General features: G+C 46.7%; 1 protein-coding gene across 1 annotated transcript in view; it reads left to right on the top strand.

Annotated features, from left to right (window-relative positions):
• Gorasp2 (golgi reassembly stacking protein 2) overlaps positions 1–10,507 on the top strand; it is a 31,547-nt gene extending 21,040 nt beyond the window's left edge. Inside the window, exons 6-10 of the mRNA XM_042694157.1 lie at positions 414–546; positions 2,023–2,149; positions 6,839–6,925; positions 8,012–8,122; positions 9,197–10,507. Coding sequence (XP_042550091.1) covers positions 414–546; positions 2,023–2,149; positions 6,839–6,925; positions 8,012–8,122; positions 9,197–9,540 — 802 coding nt within the window. The 3' untranslated portion in view covers positions 9,541–10,507. The remainder of the gene's footprint in view (positions 1–413; positions 547–2,022; positions 2,150–6,838; positions 6,926–8,011; positions 8,123–9,196) is intronic.
• The last annotated feature ends 8,130 nt before the right edge of the window (positions 10,508–18,637 follow it).

The following is an 18,637-nucleotide window of genomic DNA, read 5'->3' as shown; positions in this document are numbered from 1 at the left end:
TATATGACTGGTTTCTGATAAATTCTGAAATAGCAGTATGGAATGCGTAGATAATATCATAAAAAAAGCCCTTCATTGGAAAGATTGTTATTCATTCAGGTAGGAACTGATAAACAGTAAACATTCCTCCTTTTATAGGCTTTTACATTTTATGGAGGGAGACAAAACAATAAATATGCAGTGTATCAGGTGGTGGTAATAGTTTGAGGTAAAGTCTAGGTGGTATCAGTGTGGTGAAGGGAAGAGTACTATTTCATACAGAATAAATAGTGTATACCTCTGATAAGATGACATTATTTAAAAGAATAGAAAAGCATGTGTTTGCTTTTATATTTCAGAATTTAAATTTTTATGTTTCAAAATTTAAATAAGCTGTAATATAACAATAACTTTAAGAAAGAAAATTTTTACAGCCTAGGATGTGGCATTGGATATGGTTATTTACATCGAATACCTACACGCCCATTTGAAGAAGGCAAGAAAATTTCTCTTCCAGGACAAATGACTGGTCCACCTATTACTCCTCTTAAAGATGGATTTACAGAGGTAAGATAACTTCATTACCCACTGACATTTCCTGCAACACAGTTACCTGTGTTGATGCATATGGTGGTAGCACTAATTGAGATAGGTCACATGGTGACTTAAGTATTATCATCAGGTTGAATTTGAGGTTCCTCTAAGATACCCAGATGGAGGTTAGGCATATGGGGCTGGACTTAAGGAGTGAGGAAGGGGCTAGAGAGGCAGATTTGAGAATCATTAACAGAGCAAGGGTAATTTGACCCAAGGGATCGTGATAAAATTGTGCAAGAATTAGGTCTGCCTGAGTCAAGAGGACAGAAGTTAGAATCCTGAAAATATGGATCTTGAAGGGGAAGCTCAGGGGAAAGCCTCAGGGAAAGGGTGTGCTCGGCCACACTGTGTGCAGCAGAGAAGCCAGAGAGAACAGAAAGGTGTCCTGGAGGAGAGCCCATTCAGAGACTTGGTGGGAGAAACATCTAACTGCAGGGACACAGTGCTGGTGGGTACTAAGGGAAGCTAGCTGGTGCTTACTGCTTCTGGAAGCTTGTTTGAGAAGCAAAGGGAATTAGATGCTTGTTAGAGCAGGCATCCCAGGTATCCCAGGACAGTTACCTATTATCTGCAGAACTAAGTGAAAACCAAATGTGGGTACACAGGGCTTCTGCCACTGCCATTGTATGATACACAGTTTGGCCATCCCCAGTCCAAAGAATTCTACCAAGTAGTTTGAGCTTTACCCACCCTTGTCATGAGCTCAGGGCCAGAGCCCTGAGTAGTAGTTCCTGCCTGGGAAACAGCCAGAGTACACACTCTTGGGATGCCAAGAGCCAGCAAAAGTTGGCATAGTCCAAAGTGACGCTTAATATGGTGACACTGGAGTCCATGGTGGAGATCTGGTGCCACTTCCATTCACTGATGAGAAAAGATTAGGTGATTCAGGAGGATAGAAGGCTTGAGAAACAAAAAATTACGACAAGTGAGGGAAGAAGTTGGTTAGCAGAGGTGGATGACAATGTTGAAAGGGGTGACAGCTACTTAAATGTTTTTAATTCTGAGAAACTTTTAAGAAATCTATCATGATGTTAAAGGCCTCTAGCTCATTTTGTCCATAATGAAAATTTACAAAAAAACAAAAAACCAATGACTGATGGGAAAGTGGTGGTATTTAAGGATTGAAGAAAATCATTTCTAGGTATCTAGGAAGAAAGAATGATTAGACCCTCTTAGAGTAGTGTGGAAAGACCTTAACTCGTATGCAACTAGGGCTGGAGACCATGTGTTAGAAGAGAGAGGTAATGGATGGGAAGATGTTTCCAGTGTGTGCTCTTTGGATGTGTCAAAATCAGGAAGAACTGTTGGAAGCAGAAGTGCCAGGCGAAACTCTGAACAGCTAGTATATGATCCAAGTATGTATCTGCAGGGGAGAGCTGTATTTACATATTTTTTCAAGCAGACTTAAATCATTTCCTTTCTCTGTTTTCCTTTTTGTCTTGAAAGGTCCAGCTCTCTTCAGTAAATCCTCCACCTTTGTCACCACCAGGAACTGCAGGAATGGAACAGGCTCTGTCTGGACTTTCTATTAGCTCAACTCCACCACCAGCTGTCAGTAATGTTCTCAGTACAGGTGAGAAAGGATGACTTGCTATTTTCAGTCTTTTTTTGTCTTATATGATAGTCTTACAGAGCATTTTAAACTTAATGCCACTGTGCCTGGAGATCTGTAACCTGCTCTGACCTGTCTGTGGAAACACGTAAATCGCCACACACGTACACACATGGGCCAGCACTCAAACTTCCCCTCTGCAGAGTTTCAGGTATACAGCTTGCAGAATTGAGACTCTACATTCCAGGGCTCGGTTACTCAGGGGGTTCATACATACCTTGTTCTCTGTTTGATTTTTTTTTTTCCTGCCAGTCCTGGGGCTTGAACTCAGTGCCTGGGCACTGTCCCCAAGCCTCTTTTGCTCAAGGCTAATACTCTACTACTTGAGCCACAGTGCTACTTCTGACTTTTTCTGAGTGGCTTATTGGAGATAAGAGTGTCAAGGACTCTCCTGCCCAGACTGGCTTCCAACCTCGATCCTCAGATCTCAGCTTCTTGAGTAGTTAGAATTACAGTTATGAGCCACTAGCATTTGGCATTCTCTGTTTTTTCCTTGTTCTTATTCAGTCTTTTGTTTTAGGGTCTTTTCTTAAAACATATTTGTGGACATAGAATTCTCATACCATATAACTCACTTAAAGTACTAATTCAGTGAACTTTTGGTATATTTACACAGTTGTACAGTCAATACCTCAGAACATGTCATTGCTTCTAAAGAAATTTTTTTTTTTTTTTGTTCCAGTTGTAGGGCCTGAACTCTGGGCTTGGGCGCTGTCTCTCAGCTCTTCAGCTCAAGGCTAGCGCTCTACCACTTGAGCCACAGCGCTACTTCTGGCTTTTTTTTTTCTGCTTATGTGGTGCTGAGGAATTGAACCCAGGGCCTCATGCATGCAAGGCAAGCACTCTACCACTGAGCCACCTTCCCAGCCCTCTAAAGAAATTTTTATACCCAACTTCAGTCACTCCCTAGGCCTTAGGCAACTACTGGTCAACTTTCATTAGGCATTGCTTCATCTGGATATGTCTTATAACATTTGTGGTCTTTTGTGAATGATCGTGACTAAATAACACTGTACCACATTTTCCTTATCCACTCATCACTCACTTGAGAGATATTTAGGATGTTTCTTTTTTTTTCTGTTCAGTTGTGGGGCTTGAACTCAGGGCCTACGTGTTGTCCCTGAGCCTCTTTGTGCTTGAGGTTAACACTGTACCCCTTGAGCCACAACGCCACTTCCAGTATTTGAGTGGTTAATTGGAGGTAAGAATCTCATGAAAACTTTTCTGCCTAGACTGGCTACAAATGCGATCCTTAGATCCTAGCCTCCTGAGTAGCTAAGATTACAGGTGTGAGCCCATCCAGGATGTTTCTTTTCTTTTCTCTTCTTTTCCTTTGCTTTTCTTTTCTTTTTCTGGCTATTTTGAACAATGCTACTCTCACCTTGTATACAAGCTTTCACATCAATATATTTTCCGTTCTCTGGATTGTATCCCTGGAGTGCAATTACTAGGTTATAATACAATGATTAATTTAAGACGGGCTTTAGTTTTCGTCTCCTTTATTTAGTCTCCTGGTCTGGTTTTCATTCTTCACAGTACCAAGAGTATATCACATATTCAGTAATCAGTGATAAAACGACTAGAATTCATGATTTTATTATATCTAGTGAAATGTATATAATTTTATTCTTGCTTTCTTAAATATGTTAATTTTTCTTTTATTCCACTTTGTTCTTGGAGAGCCTCACATAGCCACCAAGAAGGAGTCATAAGGGGAATATCATGATATTTGGAGTTTTTCCCCGGGTTCAAATCCAAGTCTTTTCAGAGTCTCAGTTTTATTTCCTTGAAGATTTGTTTTTCCAGATAAAATAGAAGATTTCAGACACAAAAATGATGGAGTATATGTGGGACACTGTCACCCAGCTTCACGTCATCAGTTTGCTAGTTTCTTTTCCAGTTTCACTGAAATGTAATTGCATACCATAAAATTAACTCACTGGAAGTATGTATCTCAGTGATTTTTTAATATATAGAGCTGTGCAATCATTAACACAATTCAGTTTTAGAACATTTTCTAGAAGACACCTATTATTAGTGTTATTACCTAATTGAAGACATATTTGGAAGGGATCTTAGATTTTATTCCATTCAAGCAAGGTGTGAATGAATCCTTTTTATAATATTGTGGTGTTTTCTTATATCCCATCAGATATGTATCAAGTTCATTCCTAAATAGAGCTGGTGAAGTTCTGCTGAGAACCCAGTGTGTCAGCACACCATTCTGTGCTTAAGTAATTCTTACCAGAGTGTGCATTGCCATATAACAGCTCTCCTGATTTTAGGAGAAAGCAGACATCTCTCTTCAAGTTCTCGTTTTTGTTTCAGAGGTACTAGACTTGAACTCTACCTCACACTCTTAACTCAGCTTTTTTCTGTTGGCTCGCACTCTACCACTTGAGCCACAGCTTCAGTTCCTGGTTTCTCTTTGATTTTTTAAAGTCTTCCCTCCTTGCATCAGAGTTATACTTGCATGGTCTTATAAACAAATTGCTGAGATTACTGAGTTTATACTACAAAGAAAAAAATTAAAATGTTCTGGCATCAGCATGTGAGAAACGTAACTCATTTTTGAGGCAGAATCTCACTACAGGCTGGCCCTGACATTGCTCTCCTGCTCAGCTTCCCGAGTGCCAGGATTATAGTCATTTGCCACCACATCCAAATACCAAACAACTTTTGTTATTTAGTTTTTCATCTTCAGTGTTAATTGCAGTACTTTCAGAGTAGCCCAAACAGGAGAGATATGAAAACATACTTCTTGTGACTATGAAAGTTGTGGGGTTGTGAAACTTTTAGAAAATGAAGATATTTTAAAATGACATTAGTCAGTGTGACCTTTTCGGTAAACCCCTCCCCATCCCTGTCCCCCTTTCTTGCTTAATTTTTTTGCAGAGAACTTAGTGCCATTTCCCATGCTATGGATGTTACTTGCTTTTCCTGCTTCTCATTAGAATGTAAGTTTCCTGAAGGTTGAGATTTGTTTCTTCCTGATGTATCATTGTCCAGACAGTGCAAGAACATACAGTAAACTGAAATGAATGAACATCCAGCTACCTTAGGAAAAAAGAACGATTGTCAAAAAACATACAAAAAGTGCTCTAACAAAGCCCATTCACGGGTCCTAGATATACAATTCTTTACCCGTTTTAGTTAATAGTTTTTGAGACAATGAATGGATATACCATAAAAATGAAAAGAAACTTACATGAAAGATTTTATTAGGAACAGAGGAAATTTGCAACAAGTCTAGGATATTCTTTTTATAATCGAAAATTGGAAGACAAATATAAAGTAGCTCTTTGTTGCTATTTATTGTATGTGAGCACCCAACAGTACATGGTTTCTAACAATTTGGTACAGAATAGAGAACAGCTTCCAACATTGGATTACACAGCCTGGGCTAGGGTCTACCTTTCAGTCATTCATTTATTGTTCAATTTTTTTTTTGCATGCCTTTAATCTCTGTAGAAAAATAAATATATGAATAAATAAGATGATCTGAAAATGGCTGGCTCATACTTTCAGGAATAATATTTAGACATATTTAAGCATAGCTCTAGAAGACAAAATTTTAGTCTGTGTGCAGTATTCAAAGTGCTTGGAACCAGAAGTGTTTATTTGCATATATGTGATGAGGTATCTTGGGGATAGAACACAATTCTAAGCATGAAATTCACTCACATTTCATATACACACATAAAATTTTATGCAATATTTTAGTGTATGCAATATAATTTCTATCCCTATAAGCAACTTCTTATGGATTAACATTTGCTCTGAAGAAAGTATTATATCTAGGAATGTCTCCAATTATAGATTTTTTCATATTAAGAATACTCAGTGTTACTTTTTTTTTTGCCAGTCCTAGGCCTTGATCTCAGGGCCTGGGTACTGTCTCTGGGCTTCTTTTGCTTAAGGCTAGCACTCTACCACTTGAGCCACAACTCCACTTGCCACTTTTTCTGTTTTTATGTGATACTGAGAAATCAACCCAGGGCTTCATGCATTCCCAGCCCTCGGTGTTAACTGAGAGAAAAGCTCCCAGTTAAGTAGGTGGTAGGCATTGTTAGCAGTTCTTTATCAGAGTCCCTTGTACAGGAGCCATGAGCACAGCAGGGATGTGTTACACTGCACAGGAATATCACGGAACCTATACCTAAGGAAACAGATAATCAGTCAACCTCTCCACCTCTAATGTTCCATGTGCTCTGTTGACTTGGAGCATCTTTGTCAGTGTCCTCTGTGCCTGTAGCATTTACTACACATAGGGCTCCCGCAGACCTCGGGTTCACCAGAGCCTGCTGGTTCAGTAGCCCAATAGCAACTGACAAAAGTCCTTGTGTCCTATTTCCACATTTCTCAGCAGTTTTCTGGCATGCTTAAGCCAGGTGTGAACCTCTTCTCAACTGAGGTTAGCCAGGCCGGGTTACTCCGCCTCCACCCACTAACAGGCTATAGTTATCGTCTCTATAAAGGGGTGGGCAGTGAGTAGATAGGCTTGGAAATGGTAGTAGACAGGGATGTAGCCAGAAATTGGGACTCGAGGCCTGACTGAGGCGAAGTGCTTAAGATGGTCCTATTACAGTCTGCCAATTCTTTGTCAGCAGAATTTGTTGTATATTTTTCTTTCATGTGCTTTTATTTTAGGCGTACCAACAGTACCATTGTTACCACCACAGATAAACCAGTCCCTGGCTTCTGTGCCGCCACTGAACCCAGCCACTACATTACCAAGTAAGCCGTGGGGACCAGAGATATGTGTAGTGACCGTGCTTGCACCTGACAGCAGCTCCCTCCCATTGGTGATGGTTTAGGGCTTTCAGTCATGTTGCCTACATTAGCTTTGTGATCAAGGAAAGCAAGTGGCAGCTCTCCTTAATTGACAAGGCAACCAAGGTGTTAGCTGCCTCGAGCTCCTTACCCAGCCAGCTCCCACAGTACAGTTAGAACTTTGCTAGTTACTAGTGTGAATGTCCTAAAAGACAATGATCTAAGTCCCTTTATATCGCTGGTAACAGTGAAATACGATTTTAGTAATTCTGATTTTGCTGTGAAAATCTTTTGTGACATAGTTGAAGTTGACATTATACAGTCACAGTGAGCTATGAACAAAGTGAGCATGCACACACACACTCAGTTGATGGGTCAAGTGTAATGAAACTGGTAACAAATGAGGAATTGAGGCAATAGAAACATGGAGATTTGGATTACTATGTTTGCGATTGCAAGCCTGAAATTAGAATAAAAACAAAAGCCAAGCTGGGCACCAGGGATCACACCTATAATCCTAGCTACTTAGGAGGCTGAGATCTGAGCATTGAGTGTGAAACCAGTCTGGGCAGCAAAGTCCATGAGACACTCATCTCCAGGTACCCACTAAAAAGCCAGACATGGAGCTGTGGCTCAAGGTGTAGTGTGCTAGCCTTGAGCAAAAAAACATCTAGTCCCAGAGTTAAAGCCCCAGTAGCAGCACCAAAAAAAAAAAAGCCAACATAAACCTCAATCATTAAAGAAAATTTCTGAAGTTGCTATAAAATAACTCAGCCTTCTACCCCTGCACGTGGCCATCATGGCTCTTTTCCAGACTTTGAGAAGCTTAGTTGTTTTCACCTTTACCCATTTAGCTGCTTAATCATGCTGGTAGAAAGACATCCTTCCCTTCAGTGCAACTGTGTTATAGCCTTCTTAAACTGACACGAAGCACACATTAAGTGAGCCTGGTGTACTCACTTTGAGGTGGGTGCTACGTAAGGAGTTCTCCTCTTCCCTTGGTGAAGAAGGCCTTACTTACCTTTTCATTCTTTCCTGCTCTCTGCTCAGGTCTGATGCCTTTGCCAGCAGGACTGCCTAACCTCCCCAGTCTCCCCAACCTCAACCTTCCTGCGCCACACATCATGCCAGGGGTCAGCCTGCCGGAGCTCGTGAACCCCGGTATGTATTCCGCACCTAGGACCCTGCTCAGAGAAAGCTGTATTCTGGAGAGCCAGCCCTCTAGTTCAGTTTTTTCTGATAGGGCAAGTAAGTTTAACCAATCCAGCTACTTCAATATTGATCTTTTTGTTTAAAAAACTTGAAAAATAAGTAGAAAGAATATCTTTATGATGCCAGGCTCTGGTAGCTCACATCTATAATCCTAGCTATTCAGGAGGCTGAGCTCTGAGGATCATGGTTCTAAGCCAACCCAGGCAGGAAAGTCCCTGTGAGACTTTTTTTTTTTTCCTGTGAGACCCTTAACTCCAGTTAGCTACCAGAAAACCAGAAGTAGCATAGTAGCTCAAAGGGTAGAGTGCTGGCTAAATTACAGGCATGTACCACCATGTCTGGCTAAATATTTCCCAGTATTAACAAACATTTTCTAAAATAAGAACCGTGAGAGGTTTTAACTGCAGATAGTTAAGAACAGATGTGATGTGCAGTGTGTGTGCAGATGAAAATGAAGCCGGGCCTCCACAGGCCTGCTCTAGAATTGCCCATGACACCGATGACTGCACTCTTTGTGGCCCATAGGTGGCGTCGGTGAGTGGCCCAACTCCCCCAGAGTGCATATCGCTGCCTAGATGTTAGCCGTGCACCTTGTAATGCTCGCTGGGAATTGCATACCTCACTTAGCAGTGTGAGGGCTAAAGAGTGAGTTGTGGATTTCAGGGCCTGCTTCCCACACAGGTGCAAGTGGCAGTGCAAGGTTGCTGTCCCAGCCTCTCAGTTGGACTGTACGTCTCTTCTTCCCCATGTCTGGCAAGAGGCATCTCTTATAGTTGGGCTCCCAGGTCACCTGCAGGAGTGGGATTCTCCAGAGGGCTGCCATCCTTCTGGGGGCCTGGGATCCTCCTCCCCTCTGCTGATTTTCCTCAGTGCTGGGCTGAGGCCCTAGCCCCTAGCATAGTGAACCTTTGCCAAGGCCAGCTGCCCCAAGGCCAGAGGTATGCTTCCGTGTTCTTTTCTCGCCTGCAGTAGCTCCGTGACAGATGCTGGGAGGATGTGTGACCTCTGCCATTTTTGTCCTAGGTTTGCCACCTCTTCCTTCCTTGCCTCCCCGAAACCTGCCTGGCATTGCACCTCTCACCATGCCATCCGAGTTGCTCCCATCATTCCCTTTGGTTCCAGAAGGCTCTTCTGCAGCCAGCTCTGGGGAGCTGCTGTCCTCACTTCCACCTGCTGGCAGCCTGCCTTCCAACCCTGTTATCGCTACTACTGCAAAGGCCGATGCTGCCACCTCACTCCCTGTGGCTGTGACACCCCCCCCTCCCAAGGCCCCCACCACCGCTGAGGACAGAGTCAGCGACTCCCCCACAGCCAGCGAGTCGCCTGCTGCTGCCGCGACCAGTGCCAGTGCTTCTGAGTCACCCTAACTTGGAACCGTTCTTCAGAGTCGGCGTGGTGTATTTATTTTAACCACGGGAGCGTGTCTGGAAATGCAAACGATCATTAATTTCATACTAGTTCGTACCGTATCTGTAGGCGTCCTGTAAATAATTCTAAGGGGAAAATGAAGCAAGAGGATGCGAGCTTTTATCCTGCCTGGGTGGGGTGGAGCACACGGCATAGCCTGGGAGGGAATGTCTGAAAGTTGCTTGTATTTTAAACAACCAAAAAGAATTGCAGGGTGGCTTTCTGCCAGGTGACCACTGCCATTCTGAGGTGTACACATCTGAGTGCAGAGGCGGCAGGGTGTTTGCCCAGTTCCTGCTCCCCTACTGCTCCTGTAAGAAATCAGAATTATTCTAGGCTGAGGCCTCAACACGCAACATTTCTTGTACTTTGTAAAACGTTTGCAAGAATGTAGACCACCTGACTACACTTTGGAAAAGGTAATTTGCTTTCCATCTCTGAGTCTCTGTTAAGGTTTACATAAAAAGTTCCCCCGTTAAAGATGTTTAAATTATACAATGTGCACTATTAATTGAACACCTTCTTACTCAGCTTATACACAGATCCTTGTTTTGAGCTCCCAGAATTACTCAGACAACATTTTGTAACTGCTGCAGTTGCTTTCTACATCTACCATAAGATGGCATCTGAAGAGAAATAAAGGACACGTTGCACAATTTTAAACCAGAAGGTGGCACTCGGTGGCTCCTTCACAATCCAGTCCCCTGGGGAAGCATAGATCAGCAATAAATTACGGTGATTTTCCTTTTCTTGCATTACCTAAATTACAGCTCATCCGCCACGTGTGCACTGGCTCTGCATCTCTGGAGTACTTACGATTTATGCTTCCTTTTTTCCTAAGTTTTCTAAGAGATGGTAAGTTAACTGGAATTGGTTGATTGAATGAAATTAAATGCATATTATATCTGTTTTTAAAATGAGGTGAAAGCAATTCATTGGCTCGTGTGTGTGTGCGTGTGCGCGCGCGCGCGCGTGCATGCATGCATGCACGCGCGTGCCACTTGAGTACAGGGCCTGGGCGCTGTCCCTTAGCTTTTTCACGCAAGGCTGGCATGCTACCACTTGAGCCACAGCTCCATTTCTGGCTTTTTGGTGGTTAATTGGACATAAGAGTCTCATGGACTTCCTGCCTAGGCTAGTTTTGAACCACAATTCTGAAATATTCTTAGCTCCCTGAATAGCTAAGATTACTGATGGGAGCCGCCAGTGCCCAGCTTGATTCATTGGCTTTTTTGACTGAGTGGTCCTGCTGTAGTGGCCAGGGCTGAGGGGACAGCAGGCATGTCTCTCAGCGTACACTCAGCTGGACGGTGCGCACCAACCCCACCACACTCCTGCCGGAAGGCCCAGTGCAGCCAGTGTCCACACTGTCCATTCTGAACCACTGCAGCCGAACGCTCTAGCTCCATTCATGATTTCTGGTCTGCATTTCTAGATTCTTTCAGCTTTTTTCTTTCCAGAGAGACAACAGGAAGAGAAAATGCAAATACATTTTAAAAGATACATTAAAAATAATGTTACAGAGATCCCTTCATGGGAAGTGAGTAACAGTGTGTGTGCAGTGATCGCAAGTTCCCATGAGTTCTTATCAGAGAATATCAGCTCTGGAGCAGTCAGTCCAGGGGAGATGTCCTTGAGTGCATGCACACTCCTAAACTCAGAGAGGAGGGTGAGCTCAGATATGGCCTAGATTAGTTCACTGATCTTCCCCAAATCAGAGAGCACTTCACTGTTCTCTGCTTTCTTAGGGAAACAAGCTGTGGCACTTAGGGACCGAACCCAGGGCTCTGTGTGCTGGGCACACACTTGCTAACATCCCCACCCCGGAGCCTGCGCTTCTACAGGCCTGGAGCCAGCCCTTAGGACTTAGCCCTAAGATCACTGCTCTGTAGTAATGAAGTGGAGCTGCTAGGCAGCCCTGGGGGAGGGGGTGGGGCAGTGAACCATAATCAGAGCAACCTGAAAACCCTAGGTCAGCACCCCAGGTGTCAGGATTTTCAGGGACTTTAGCTTTATCTTGTGGTCCTAGCAGCTGTGGTTCCGGTCTCGGCAGCTGGAGCCTGGCCCGGTCCATCCTTGTTCAACCAGATGGAGAGCTGTCTTCACCTCTGCAGTCACTGGAGAGGTTTCATAGCACTGAGGCAGACTTTCTGGCATGTAGGGCCACATGGCCTCACCTAACTCTAGGAGGTTGGGAGAAATGGATCCTTAGATTCCAGGCCACCCCTAAGTAGCCAGATGGGCCCCCAGAGGGGAACTGTCAGCCCCCACCCTGGGAAATGACCCAGGTACTGAAGCGGGGAGCAGGGAGACCTAGAGACAAGTCTCTCCGGGCCCCTGTGTCCTGGAAGACCAGGGCAGCTGGGAGGAGCCACCGGCCGAGCACACTGCCATCCCGCCAACTTGAAGGCGCTCACCTGACAGTGGCTATGCCAAGCTCATTTCTGCAAGTTGCAAAGACCCAGATGTAGTGTGAGCCCCATTGTGCGGGGTGACCACAGTGACTTCCTGGGCAGAGGAACATCCTCCTCCCCTTCCTCCTCTCCCCTTCCCCTCCCATCCCGCCCCCCCCACCCCCACCGCGGCCGCTGCCAGGCCCTGGTAGGCCCCAGGCTCAGGTCCCAGGGCCAGGCTCTGCTGTGTGTAACTCTGTCACCTACACCACATTTATTTTATTAGAAAATAAAATACATCTTATTTTAACAGCTTGTCAAAGGCTTTTTCTTTTAGGCTTGCACCCTCTCGGCTTTCATAAGCTATCTTTTAAGGTAAGCCAGATCTTCCCGTCTTCTCCGGAGGCCTACCTTTATCAAAGCATCTGCTGGGGTTTTAGCTCCTCTGCCCACACTCGGTCATCATCAGAGTAGCCTCCGAGTGACCCCCGGTGAGGACCATTTCTCTGAGTGTGGGGGGTGGGGGTGGCCCCAGTGTAGACAGGAGGGACCTTGTTGCCCACCCCTTTTGCACTACCTCTAGCAAGAACCGTTTCCAGCTGGGCTCCCCAGTGTTCTCTAGTGGACCTCGTGCACATCAAGCTAAGCGATGCAGGTGTGTTGAATGGTTTTTTTGTTTGTTTTGCATCATGTCAGGCCGTTCAAAATGACGGTTGCAGGTAGCTAAGGAGAAGCACCTGTGCATCGGCTCCATGGTGCACCAGATGGTTTACAGAGCTTGTTTGTATGTGCCACGGGCCAGGAATGGGCAAATGAAACCCCTTCTGGGGCTGGCTGCCTCCGGGGGGCGGGGGGGGGGGGGGGTGTTGGCAGAGCGAAGGTGCTCATAGCAGCATGCAACACATAGCAAAGGTCCTGGGACTTCTGCCTGCGCCCCTGCAGCTGAGGGTGAGCAGAGCAGAAGCCAGTACCTCAGGGAGGGGCATGAACACCACAGGGCTGGCCGCCCTCACCAGCCCGAGGGAGCAAGTTACAAGGGAATGCCACCACCCAGCCTCTGGAGTTAGGTTCCAGGGGCTTCCGCGGAGGTGGAGGCCACACATTTCCCACCACAGAGAGAAGCCTGCACGTGAATAAACGCAACATTTGTCACACGTGCTCGCCGCGGGAGGGGTAAGGAATGGGAGCCGTAGCTGAGAGCCCTTCAGCCCTGTGCTGGAGAGCCTGTCCCAGCCAACAAGATAGAAAACCCTCCTTCCTTTCACACATCCTTCTTACTGCTCTATGTCCAAGTGTGAATGAGCTGCAAACATTTTTTTAAAAATTAAACTTTAGTGTAAATTCAGGTCTTTGATTTCTCCTAGAAGTCTCAAGCTGCCAGATCAGGCCCATAGAGAATGCACCCCTTGGCCTGCACGCCCAGTCTGGCAATCTGCCTGACCCGTTTCCCTAGCCACCTTCCTGGACCCTTTCAAGGCTTGGAGTTTCCAGTGTCCCTGTGTCACCCTGGAAGGCTGGGGACCGGGGATGTGTCCAAAGACTGGCACCCACATGAAGGTCCAGCGCTCGTGGGAGGGTCCAAGATCGGAAAGCCAAGTTGTCACTCAAGAGTCTGAGGCAGGGGGTTGCAGATTTAGGCCATCCTGAGTGAGGCCTTGTCTCTCAAGAACATTTTTTTTTTTCAATTACAAATATTTCAAAACAAAAGGGAAAAAGGGAGAGAGGAGGGATGGGGGGCCGGAGAAGAAGGGAGGAATAAAGGAGAGACTGTTCATGGACTCCATTCTCTGGAAGGTGGCGAGTCATGGTGGACTGGGCAATATATTGATAAAATTTAAAGCAGTTGCTTAAAAAACCTGAGGGAGAAAACTTCTCAAGATGATGAGAGAGGAAGTGATGGGAATTAGCGTTTTTTCAGCCTCACCAATATGCCTCAACAACTCTATTGAAATTTACCCTTCAGTTCTTCTTTCTGGAACTAAAGAGTTCTCATTGAGAGTTCATGAATCCCTAAAATAAGGTTGGTTTTTTTTGTTGTTGTTTTTTGTCTGGTGTGACAGCATCTTGCTATTTGACCCCAACTAACCTCATCTCACAATCCTGCCTCAGTCTCCTGATTGGAGCAGCCTGAATGGGTTTTTTTTTTTTTTCCCTCCCCCTCAGTCCTGTGCCTTGGTCTCAGAGCCTAGGCACTGTCCTTGAACAGCTTTTGCACTGTCCTTGAGCTACTTTTGCTCAAGGCTAGCGCTCTACCATAGATCCACTTCTGTATTTTTGTGTATGTGAAACTGAGGAATTGAACCCAGGGCTTCGCGCATGCGAGGTGAGCACTCTACCACTAAGCCACAATCCCAGTCCCCTGAATGGGTTTCTTATCCTCTACTCTGTGTGGCTCTGCTTCCTGGTGAGAAGAACCAGCTATTTGCCCAGCTCTGGCCTAGTGGGCCTAATTTGAGATGGGCACTCAGAAGTCTGAGGGTTTATACATGCACCTTTGAGAAGCCCTTGAATTATTAGAGCAGTTGGGACAGACAGGGTTATAGGAATGTCTGGTTTTTGTTTTTTGGGGTTTTTGTTTGTTTTTTTGTTTGTTTTTTTTTGTCATTCGTGGGGCTTGAACTCTGGGTCTGGGCACTGTCCCTCAGCTCTTTAGCTCAAGGCTAGTGCTCTACCACTTAAGCCACAGTGCCCCTTCTGGTTTTCTGGTGGTTTATTGGAGATAAGAGTCACGGACCTGCTGGGTGCTGGTGGCTCACGCCTGTAATCCTAGCTATTCAGGAGGCTGAGATCTGAGGATCGCGGTTCAAAGCCAGCCTGGGCAGGAAAGACCGTGAGACTCCTATCTCCAATAAACCACCAGAAAACCGGAAGTGGCGCTGTAGCTTAAGTGGTAGAGCGCTCGCCTTGAGCTGAGCGCCCAGGCCCAGAGTTCAAGCCCCACGACCGACCAAAAAAAAAAAAAAAAAAGAGTCACGGACCTGAGCTGGGAAGGTGGCTCAGTGGTAGAGCACTTGCCTTGCATGCCTGAGGCCCTGGGTTCAACTCCTCAGCACCACATAAGCAAAAAGAAAAAAGCCGGAAGTGGCGCTGTGGCTCAAGTGGTAGAGTGCTAGCCTTGAGCTGAAGAGCTGAGGGACAGCGCCCAGGCCCAGAGTTCAGGCCCCACGACTGGACCGCCCCCCCCCCCAAAAAAAAAGTCATGGACCTTTCCCGGGTTGACTTTAAACCGCGATCCTCAGATGTCAGCCTCCTTAGTAGCTAGGATTACAAGTTTGATCCACCAGTGCCCAGCAGGAAATTTCTGTTCTTTTATACACATCTGTATTACCAAAATTATTATCCTCTTCATCTAGTGCTAAGGATTGAACCCAGGGTCAAACATATACTAAGCCATGCCCTACCACTGAACTAGGTATCCCCAGCTCACCACAATTTCAACTTTTGGTCAGCACAACAAGAGGGTTATTTCTATCTAGGAGGGAAATGGGAGACTTGGAGAACAGAGGAACCCTTATTCTTGGTCCTCTAACGCCTAGATTTCCTGAGGAAAGCTGTTGGTGCGCGCCCTCAGCAGCATCTAAGCACCCCATGTTGGGCTGCTCCTGCACAGTGGGCAGAAGCTCTCTACCAAATCCCTGACACTGGTCCTAGATAAGGACCAGTGATGGGCCCTCCACCCTTGCACTGTGAACTCGCCGCAGTGTGGGCTGTGTTGAATTGCTTTGGTTAGAAATGTTCCTGCGTAGTGGGGATAGCAAGAGTTTACATTGTGTCTAAGCACTCTTTAATTGTTGGGGCCTTTGGTCTCCGGAAATAATGTTGTCAGGTACATGAAGTATACACCTCTCTAACACACTGGGTCATCTGACAGCTGCTGAATGGCTATGGCACTGACAGGATGGAACACAAATGTTTCAGCAAGCTCCACCTGTCTCCTCAAAGAAGTAAAAAGAAGCAATAAGAAACAGACTCCTGTTGATGAGACCTCGACCCTCAGAGTTCATTCTAATGCTTGCTTGCTTGTTGGCTTGAATAGGCATTTTTCTGCTGGAAGTGGAGATATGGCTCAAATGGTAGCCTGCCAGACTTGAGCAGAAGAGGCCAAGTGAGATTGTCAGGCCTTGAATTCAAGCCCCAATACTGGCAAAAAAAGGACGGGAGGAGGAGGAGGAGGAGGAGGAGTAAGAGAGAGAAGAAAGGAGGAGAAGGGAAGGGAAGGAGAAGAAGAAGGAGGAGGAGGGGGAGGGGAGGAGGAAAGAGGAGGAAGAGAAAGAAGGAACAAGGGAGAAAGGAGAGGGGGAAATAGAAGTGATAGTGGGGGTGGAGGAGGAGGAGGTAAGAAGGAGGAGAAGAAGAGAGGGAGGATGAAGAGAAAGAGGACCAAAGAAGAAAGAAGAAGAGGGGGAGGTAGAAGTTGGGGGGGGGGGGAGTAGCAGCAGCACTTTTATATTTTGGGTTCTGCCAAGTGTATTGTGTCCCCCCCATGCCCAGATAACCAGACATAAAAAGGTATAAAACATCAAATGCAATGAAATTTCTTTTTTCAAAAACGTTATGTTTACTAGGCAAAAATGGAAAGAGGAAGGAGGAAGGGAAAGATGAGGGGAGAAAAGGAGGGAAGGAGAGACCCTGTGCCAGGCTCGGAGTTGGCACTTGGGCCAACACATGGACAGGAGTTACTCATCGTGTGGCGCATGGAGGAACATGGTTTTGGATAAGAGTGCTGTAGTTTTCTTCAAAAAATAAGCTTTAGTGGTTGATGGCGAGGGCCAGGCACCGTGCTGGGAGCGTTTCTCCGAATTCTCACGGACTTACCTGCGAGCAGAGACGTGTGTGTGCCGAGACGGTTCCAGCAGGCTCGGAGCGCGCGGGTCACACGGCGGGAACGCTCGGGGTGTCGGTCTGCGCCTTCCCAAGCCTCGGGTCCCCACCCCCCCGCCCCGCCCCTCACAGGTGCACCTGCGCTTCTGCAGTGTTTTGGAATAGCGTTCACATGCTCTAGGACCAAGGAGGGCGCCCGGAGCGAGACCCGCAATGCGCGCCGCAGATCAGCAGGTGGCGCTGCGAGTCCGAGAAAGCCGCGCCCTGCGGAGGCCGCGGGGTCTCCAGGCCGGTCTGGCAGGGCCGCTGGGCGGGGCCGGGGGGGGGGATCAACCCCAGAGGTGGGGGCGCTTTGCCTTCGGGTACCCCGCTGCTCCTCCCGCAGAGACTTTAGCTGGAGGAAGGATGCAGAAGAGCCCCTGCCTACGCTCACCCAACGCTGCCGTGAATAACCACCTGGGGATGCTAGGATAAAGCTGGAAGGCCTTCGGTGGCCGTGCCACCCGAAGCCTGTCCCGAGCCCGGGGACTCTGGGTGCCTCCCCTCCGCCCGGCCCGCCTCCGCCTGGCGCCCCTCAGGTTGGATCCTGGGTGACGCCAGCTGCTTGGGCTCTGTGGACACACAGGCCCAAAGCGCCCAGTGGAGAAGCTGGGGCTCCCCTAGAGCCCCCAAGCCCAAAGGACGATACCTGAGCAACTTCGAACCCAAGATGGACGCCAGCGAGGGCAGAGCTGCCGCAGTTCCTCCATCAGAGCCGAGGAGGACTTTCTGGAGGCGGCAAGATCAGGGCTTTGAAGGATGGGTGGAAGGTTCTCTCAGGGGGTCCAGGGGTAGAGGCCTTGCAGGGAGAGGGACAGCGGCTGCCATGCTAAGATGTTTAGACCGACCCAGTCCAGGAGGCCGGGGTGATCTGGGCAGAGAACTTGCCCTTTACAAAGATCGGTGTCCAAAACTGTGTTAGCAAGCCGACATCTTAGGAAAAGCCTGATGGAAAATCTACAGACCATAGATTTAAAAGCAGATCATAGATTAAAAAATGAGACTGGTGCAAGGCCAGTCATCTAGCCATCTAGGCTGAGGAAGGAGCGCCTAGCTTAGGAGGGTTTAAGTGCCCTAAGCCTGAGTCTCAAACCAGAAGTCTCAACGACTTCCTGCAAGGAGGGGTGGTCTCGGGGCTGCACGTGGCCTGGCAGATCACACACTTCCCTGTCTCTCATGCAGGCAGCGTGCCTATGACCAAGAGTGGCCCAAAGGGACAAAGGTTATTCCGCCTCTGCCAACCAAGCCCAAAGCTTTGTCTTCCTTCCTTCACCACCCATCTTGGGAGTGCCCGAGATCAGATGTTTTAGAATTTGATCCTTAAAGCTCCCCAACAAAATTGTTTCTATCATGAAAGTTATCAAGTAACTATACATTTCGAAAAGCTCTGCTAAGTATGATGTGCAGAAGTCAAAGGTAGTATTTCTTGCTAGATGCTAGAGGCTCAGTCCTAGCTATTCAAGAGACTGAGGTCTGAGGATTGCTATTCAAAGCCAGCCTGGATGGACAAATTCAAGACAATCATCCAATTACCCATCAAAAGGCTCAAACTGTGGCTCAGGTGGTAGAGTGCTAGACTTGAGCAGAGATGCCTTGTGTTGAAGCCCCAGGAATGGTACCGAAAAACAAACAGACCCAAAAGGTACTGTACCATACATGAAGTCTGCTCGAACATTTTAAAGACTCACAAACACAAAATTGTAAGAAAAGGATGAGATTGACACTGGAAAACATCTGAGGAAGTGGCGCTGTGGCTCAAGTGGTAGAGCGCTCGCCTTGAGCTGAAGAGCTGAGGGACAGCGCC

This window comes from Dipodomys spectabilis, unplaced genomic scaffold, assembly GCF_019054845.1.
Source record: "Dipodomys spectabilis isolate Male_0828 unplaced genomic scaffold, ASM1905484v1 ptg000174l, whole genome shotgun sequence".
Taxonomy (NCBI): Eukaryota; Metazoa; Chordata; class Mammalia; order Rodentia; family Heteromyidae; genus Dipodomys; species Dipodomys spectabilis.
The sequence above is the reverse complement of the archived record's forward strand: the minus strand, read 5'-3'. Positions and strand labels throughout refer to the sequence as shown.